This window comes from Cupressus sempervirens, chromosome 4 (genome assembly GCF_028749045.1).
Source record: "Cupressus sempervirens isolate cs-2001-9-10 chromosome 4, ASM2874904v1, whole genome shotgun sequence".
Classification (NCBI taxonomy): Eukaryota; Viridiplantae; Streptophyta; class Pinopsida; order Cupressales; family Cupressaceae; genus Cupressus; species Cupressus sempervirens.
This window is the reverse complement of record NC_143121.1, coordinates 800,194,866-800,203,522: the sequence shown is the minus strand read 5'-3', so window position 1 is coordinate 800,203,522 and position 8,657 is coordinate 800,194,866. Positions and strand designations below refer to the sequence as shown.

Here is an 8,657-nt window from a genome sequence, read left to right as displayed (position 1 = left end):
TACATATATTCAACTCATGATCCTTCACAACATGGATGCACCACAGAAGCATATTGCACATGCAAAGACATTGATCCATGACAATAATTTCTCCATAGCTAACCACATGATGGAACTTTCAGGAGAAGTACAAATAGCCTTGCATACATCTAAGGTATTGCAAGAGAATTGGGACAAGACCATGGAAATCATTTTGAAGGTACATAGTGATTTTTGGTCACATTTTGGTATTAACTTGTAAATATTTTGCACCTTTATCATTTATGTCAAAAAGGGGAAGAAGATTATTGGTATACTATCATACTCTAGACATATGTATGGGGGAGAGGTATATGTATGGGGGAGTAGTAATATGAAAGGAAACACATGTACAAATAGTAGAAAATATCTTTACAAAAGCAATTTAAAAAAAATAAAAAAGACAAAGTAAAAACATAGTAAGAGGTTACTGAGCTATGATAGTAGACATTAGTCAAAATTGAGTTGAAGATTCAGATTGTTGACAAGGGGACTTTTGACTTGTAATTTTGAGAATTCAAACTTTTTGGTTTAATAAATGTTTTTGTCACTAATAACAAAGGGGGATATTGTTGGCATTAAAATCAATTTGTTTATTAGTGACTTTACACTTAGTCAATTGGTTTCAGTTGCTACTGAGCTAATCAATCAATCTACAGTTCATGTCAAGCTTCATAGTATCTACCAAGCATCTAAGATAGTTTACAGTATTGCCTGAGTGTAGCAGAGTCTACTGAGCTTTCTAGTGTTAGTGATGAAGATTTTAGTGTTAATCGAGCTCTATAGTGTTAAACAAGTATATTAGTGTCTACCAAGCTCATAGTGTTATCAAAGTGAATTCAGTGTCAACTGAGTGATTCAATATCTACTGAGTTTCTTAGTGTTCACCGAGTCATACAATGTTGATTGAGTTCCTGCCACTTGAAGTGATTAGTAAGGACCAAGCTTCAACGTCAACCAAGTGCCATATTATGTCGAGTGTTGACAGTGTTTTCTGAGTGTCAGAATATCACTAAGTTGTCTTTAGAACTCAAGTTACAGTGGTGGGCTAACTTTGTGAATTATGATGGGTTTGGTATTGTAGCCGACTCTAGAAGGTAATTAAGTGGATTGGTATATATGTAATATATTGTATCATATCCAAATGTAACAAGTATGTGAACAAGTAAGAAGTAGATGAATGCAAATTAAAGAAGGCTACAACCAGTATAAGGAAAAGCAAAGACTTATCTATCATAGTTTGGTGATCATTGTAATTCAAGGAAAACAAAGTTGCAAATCAGAGATCAGTCATGTTTCATCCTACAGGTGCATCAGTCAAATCCTTTAACAAGGTGGACTTAATAGTTTCATTCCAAATCTCCTAACATAGTGCATACTTCGTTGTATGTTTGTAAATCCTTTAACAAGGTGGACCTAACGATCCTTATTGATGCTAATAGGGTAGGTCATCAGAAGTGACCAATTGTAAGCTTTGATAGGCTAATTTTATATTGCAATAATAAAGCTTGTGGGTATCATTCCCAACTTAGTTTTAGTTTCTATTTGGAAGGTTTTTGGGTTACCAAATATTTTGTCAAAGTTTTATGAATGTTTTATTTCTTTTAGTCTTTCATGCATACAACTAGATCAGATTATGTGGTGATGGTTTAATTGGTTAATTAAGTTTAAAGTTTTATTGGTTCCTGATTCACCCCCCACTTTTAGTCACCTAGTCTATAATACATTTCCAACAACATAATCATGCATATATGATCAAACTAAACAACATGGTATCTATCATCTATAACATTGGAAATAAAAATATAGTATCTAACCATCAGGTCATCTCGAATGTGATCCAACATGAGTAACAAGATATCTCTCAATTCAAAATATGACAAGGTATAGAATGCAAACATCAGAGGCACTACATTCTATGGAATGTTGTGTTGGAGAAATTTCCTAAAAAGTTGGACTACTAGCTTACCAAGCCTCTCTCACTTACTGGCAAATTCTAAATTTTCTCTAAAGTTTTAGCAGTGACCCATGTCTACTACTCTTCTTATTGGGGCCCTTTTAAAACCTCTTATGCTAAGTTGGAAAAGCTTCTTAGAGATTTTCTCTAGGCATCGGATGTGGAACATCATGGTTTCCACCGAGCTGCTCAGAAATATTGTTGTTTACCCAAAGAATCATGCAGTTTGGGCTTATCTCACTTAAAAAAAGGGTATTGCCTTGTGTGTCAAGTGGGTCCTCAGAGCTCTTTCTGGGGATGAAGCTTAGAAAATTCTGCTCCAGCATTACATCTCCTCTAGTTTTCCTACTCAGAGGCCAACGTGGAAGGGGATATAGAGAGCTTGGGAAATGGTCAAGCCATGGCTTTGTTAGGCTGGCAACGACTTTAGAGTTGGGATTTCCCTTAATCATCATAATATTTGGTGGTTGCCCTTGTTTGCCATTGAGGTCCCTCTAGCTAAGATTCAAGGTGTCAGTGCTTTGCATTTTTTCAAACATGGCATCAAGACACCCAAAGATTTATTTTCTAGAGTCACCATGAGTATGAGATCTTGGGAATATTTGTAGATCCAATTTTGTTTGACTCATCCAGATCGACAAACTTTTGATTTACTTGTCTCTACTTTTCTCTCTCACTTGCTTTGCAAGCTAGGTATTTAGTCTTTCAAGCTGTGGTGGAAAGAATGGAAATGGTATCTGTGTACTCTTGTTAATTACAAGCCTAAACTAGGTTACCTCTGGTTTATGCCTCACTTGTCCATGGTTGAGATTCTCAACCAACACTGGCACCTCCACTCCACACAACAAAATTGGAGATACAGGGTTAATATTATTTGGAAAGCCATCACTGAGCCGAAGGTTGTACACTTTGCCTTATGTGTCCTCTTCCAAGTCTTGCCTCTAGGACCTCGGCTCAAGCATCTGGGTATTCCTAACTCCTAGTGTCTGTTTTGCAGTCAATTAGAGTCCTTCATCCACATATTTTGGTTCTATCATAGGGCTCAATAGTATTGGCTCTAGATTCATAATTTTTTTAGACTCTTTAAGCTAGAGCCATTTTCTTGGCATATGGTCCTCCTTGGGGACTCCACCAGAACCCCCTTCAATTTTTCTTAGATTTGGCATGCTTTCAGGCTCAAATTTTTGTTTACATTATGGAAAGATAGAAATGCAATGCTTTTCACTCACACTTTTACAAATATCAATGTATCTATGTATACTAAAGATTGCATACGTAATAATGTTTTCCTCCAGATTCAAGTACAAGCTAACAAGGTGGCCTTGGAGATGGCCCACCTGTAGGAGTTGCTCAATCATTGGGGCAATGCTCCATGTATGGTTTCCAGGGTGCCACCATATTTTGCTTCGATGGATCATACTCCACCTCGTGGGCACTGCTATAGGTGTAGTTCTTCAGCTTGCTACTTACAGATGCCTTCGTCCCAGGCCCTCCATCGTCTCCGAGCGACTGGTATGTTCAGTGGTGCCACTCTGCCTCTCTGCGACTTGGTTTTGGGTGGTCCCTGATTTCCCCTCCTACTGCTACTCCTACCTTTGCTAGTTGGCCAACTCCTCCTGCCACCAATCCTAAGTGGTCCTTCCCTTGCTTGGACTTGGCCATTTCGCTTCCCAGGGTAGAGGGAGAAGATAAAGAAGAAGTCACTGCTACTAACGACGATTGGGCTCCCTTGAGCTTCCTTCCAACCCTACAAACCATTGGAGTTATCATGATCTTCAGGATCCTCCTCCCTCGACTAACATTGCTCTAGCTACCTGAGGGCAGCTATTATTATTATTATTATTTTTAATGAATAGTTTTTTGTATCTGACTTGATGCTATGTGGACTCTCATGGTGTGATCTTGTATCCCCCAACACCTTTTTTGTGAATATGTAACTTTATTTTTTATCTAATAGGGAAGGGGCTATTCATAAAAAAAATTCTTTGTCTAAGAGCTTTAACAGTAACAACTCTTTACTAACTATACTTCAGTTATTTTAATCACCATTTTTTTTCTAAAAATGTTTAATCTATGTCTATCTCTACGAGGATTTGTCTCGCCTCATTTCGCCTTAATTAGTGAAGATACGAGGTGGTGGTAAGATGGGCTCGAGGGATGCTCCTAGATGAGAAAAAAGAATTACTTAACTTTAAAACAAGAAAACATTGTCTCAAGTTCTTACATATGTTGCATAATGTTGTAATATAGTTTTTGTTAGGTGAAGTAGTAGATGATTTTAGTTGGAATAATAGAAACATACCTAGAACACTTATGTACATAGTCATTTAGTCAAATGCTCTTTTTGATGATAATCTTATAATTTATTGATAACTATGTTTAACAAGAGACACATTGCGTCAAAGTTCCTACCAATAGTTAGGAAAGAAGGAAATTAGAGAGTAACATATATGAAGAGGGAGTTAAAAGAGATATATTCATCGTAATAGTTAAAAAAGAAGGAAAATGGAGATTTAGATATGAAGATAGATTGAAAAGAGAGATAACGATAATAGAGATCTATAGATAGAAATGAAGGATACAAAGGATATGAAGAGATTTAAAAGAGAGAATGACATGTTATTATAGGGGCACTAAATAGAGATAGTTGGAAGAGAATTTAAAAAAAAAAGATCAAGGATTATGTTATTTCAAGAAATATTTAAATAACAATTATAAAATTGAGTTAAATCAATGAAGTATTTATTTCTACCTTTTCCAATATAAATTCAAATATTAAATTTTAAAAAATAAATTGTTGACTTCTTGATCCAAACCAACAAAAGAGTTAGTAAGTTTGAAAAACAATATTAGTCTTACAAATTTTAAAATGCAAAAAAGAATTAAAACAAAGTTGGAAAAAATAGCTAGTTAAACATAGTGTGAAAAAAGTTAGCATTTTACGATTCACAAAAGTAAGTGACAATGTAAAACTACTAAACATATTTAAAACAGAAAATATAAAACATTAACAACTTTTTTTTTTTTTTGGTAACAAAATTTATAAATATTTTTAGTAAAAATTTATTAAATAATTATATTCTTAAAAATATATTTTTGTTATTTATTAATTTAATTATAATTTAGAATAAAAAATTGATTTTAAAATTAGAATACAATAATTTTAACTTATTGCGAAGAAAAAAATAAATAAATGTATTTTAAAATGATATGATAATTAGTTTTTAAGTAAGAATTTTAAATAAACTTAAACTCACAAGATTATAAAAATAATAGATTGATACATTTACAATTTTTGGTAAGAAAAAAGATTTAGTTATTATTGTTGATTAGACATGCATTTGTGTCTTAGTTAGTTAGGTGGAAGATATTACTTTTTGGAAATTCCAATTAATTTGTCACAATTGTGAAAAAGATAACACTATCATTAATGCATGACATCATTGTTGTTGGAAAAAATATATGAATTTTTGTTAAGGAAAATTAATTTTTCTCCCTACCAAAAATAGTATGGACCAATAGAGTGAGCACAAAATGTCATTTATAAAATAAGAAAAAATGAAAAATAGATACACACATTGTAAGTTTCATATAGACTTTTAAATTTTTTAATTTGATTGATCAAGTTAATGTCATATTAGTATTAACATAAATGCTATCGGTCATAAACTAATATAAAACATACCCAAAACTTAAGCCTCCATAAGAGACCATTGAAATTAGAACCAAAACTTAAGCCTCCATAAGTGACCATTCAAATTTCAAACCCATAACAATAATCAAACATTTATCCATCGATTACTTTCTCTAATCTAATACTTGCAACAATAATCTCAATTGAGAAAGCGGTGGGAGGAAAGTGTAAGATGGGGCCAGGACATGTAAATCTTGGTCAAAGCCTTAGTGTGAAATCTTCCTTAGAGAGAATCGTACAAAGAAAGAATCCAATTGAAAAACAAGGAGCCACGCATAATTGAGAGGGAATTTATGAGTATGAAAATGGATGATTCATTTTTCTCGTTGAAGAGAGCGCTGCGACAAAGCGACAGCATTGACATTACCGGGAATTGCTTGAAGAAAACGCCAAGAAATACGATCAATCTGAAAAAGCTTCGAAATTTCAGTCGGCAGTGGCAGAAACTGCGCCAAGATTTCTCATTCACCATCATCTCCGCGGCAATTTCAAAGTTGAAATCTTTTTGCCTGGTCAGAGATTTCTCATTTCCCAACATCTCTATGGAAATTTCAAAGCTAAATTTCATCCCTCATTTCCACGAAGGAAACAGAGTCACCGCACGAACAATTCCAAGTCTTTTATATAACCGCCATGAAAGACGCAATCTTTTCATCCCCTCTCCTCAATTCAGAGCCAAATTACATATTTGGATTCATGGAAACCAGAGAATCTTCTCATGATAGATGGGGGGATTCGAGTCCTCTGCATTCACCCAATTCTCCCACAAGAGCTCTGAAGCGCCTTGTGAAATCCGTATCAAAAAACGCTCTGAAATTTGTGTCTCCGTGCAAACATGTTTTCGGATTTTCCCAATCTTCTCCCAATTCCGCGCAGCCAAAATCTCCGCTTTTAGAACTTCAATCTGGCGGCGGCGCCATGGACACAGAGCTGCACGCCGTTTTCAGACACTTCGACGCCGACGGAGACGGGAAGATTTCATGGCAGGAGCTGCAAAATGCTCTGAAATCAGTGGGGGAGGAAGTGGGTGAGAGTGAATTGCGAGAGACGATCAGAGAGTTGGATTCTGACGGCGATGGATGTATTGATGTTGATGAATTTATACGGCTGAATACGGAGGGAAGAGGGAGGGAGGGAGAGGAAAAAGAGTTGGCGGCTGCTTTCAGAATGTTTGAGGGCAGAGAAGGCGGCGGGATTACTCCTGCGGGGCTCCACCGAATGATGTGGCGGCTGGGTGTTGGAGATGATGCTCTCACTTTGGATCACTGCTCCTTCATCATCTCTCAGATTGATATGGATGGAGATGGTGTTCTCAGCTTCCATGAATTCAAGCATATGATGATGACCACTGCCGTGCACTGATGCATTTCACTTGGAATCCTTGTACAATTCCGCTTGCAATTTATCAGAATTCTTCCTTCTTTTCGGCTTGGAGATTGAGGGGAAATAGATTGTGGAGTTTTGGGCCTAAAGGTACGAGGGGTGCTTATAAAATCTATTTCAGTACAATTTTGATCTTTTGACATTGTGGATCTTTAATATGTCATTCAATTTTATGAATAGATAAGAGATTATTTAACATATTATTCTAGTATAATTTTGGTCTCATTTTTAATAAAATAGTTATATATTTATATCAAACAAAATTTTGATTGATAATAGAATTTTTTATATGTCACTCAATTTTATAAAGAGTTGAGAGATTATTCAACAAATTTATTTTAGTACAAATTTGTCTTCTCTTTTATAAAATATGTTATATATTTACCAAACTTGATTTATAATAGGTCTTTTATATATCATTTAATTTGATTAAGAGGTTAGAGAGTATTCAACTTAATTAAATATTTTGATATTATGAATGATTCAATTGTGTGTGTGTGTATTATAGAAATGGATAGTAAGCTAAGTGAACTTAATCTTGAAAGAAACTTCATGATGGGAAGACCCGATCCTTCATCTTCATCTGTACGAGCATCATGTAGATGTAATAGATGTAAAGTATATCATTTATTCTCATAAGAGATGGGGCAATGAGTTTGACTTGCATCTTGATAGCAATATCATAATTATAAATAATTCAATTTTGAATTTATAATATAATATTATGTTTATGCATCATATATTTTGATAGTGTGAATCTTTTAATTTTGAATATGTTGTGTACAAAATGGTCAACACTCTCTTGAGGTTTTTGACAAGGGACTAATCATCTTCGGATTATATAAGTCTATTGGTTGTGTTGTGCATTAATTAACAAGTTGATCTTTTGGTACAATGAAAATGACATTTGTAACATATATAAATGCAATGTTATGTTTATGTATCATATATTTTGGTTTTATGAAAAATTTAATTTTCAATATGTAATATTAAGTTAATGTGAAATTGTATGCATCATAGCTTGAAGGAGTGATGTAATTGGCTAAGGGATTTGGGTTCTTCCCATGTAGGTCCCAAGACCAATTCTCACCTCAATTTACTGAATTGTGGAATTTTTGAGGCCAATTTTGTAGCCCTTAAGGGAATCTTCTCCCCTCTACTTTGTTCACTGCGACACTAAAAACATGATAGAAAAGCATGAATAAGGCAAGGTTTTATGGGAATCATTAGATTGAGATACATATGGATACTCCTTAGTACCCAAAAAATGAATATATTACTTCATCTATTTTATTATAAAATATGCATTCATTTATCACTCATCTATATATATTAACAAGCTTCTATTTCTTAATATAATGTAAATTAAGTTTAATAACTTCTTATTATATCCTACACTACATGCCCCACATTAATGTTTTTCTAAAACCAAGGATAACTGAGTAGATCTTTGTTTATTGAGATCGTTCAATTAAAACTTATTGAGCGTGACCTAGTTCTAATGAAGCTAAATTTTTCTTTCAAGCTTGTCATTGAAAACCCTTGTTTTTAGTTCAACTTTTTGAATTTGATGTATGTTAAAAAAATAGATTTCTTTTTTCATTT

General features: G+C 34.1%; 1 protein-coding gene across 1 annotated transcript; it reads left to right on the top strand.

Moving 5' to 3' along the window:
• Nucleotides 1-6,044: 6,044 nt before the first annotated feature.
• Nucleotides 6,045-7,250, top strand: LOC149563813 (calmodulin-like protein 2). The gene has a single exon (XM_089824079.1). It carries the CDS (start codon nucleotides 6,303-6,305, stop codon nucleotides 7,029-7,031), a length of 729 nt encoding a protein of 242 aa, XP_089680205.1. The 5' UTR covers nucleotides 6,045-6,302; the 3' UTR covers nucleotides 7,032-7,250.
• Nucleotides 7,251-8,657: the final 1,407 nt, after the last annotated feature.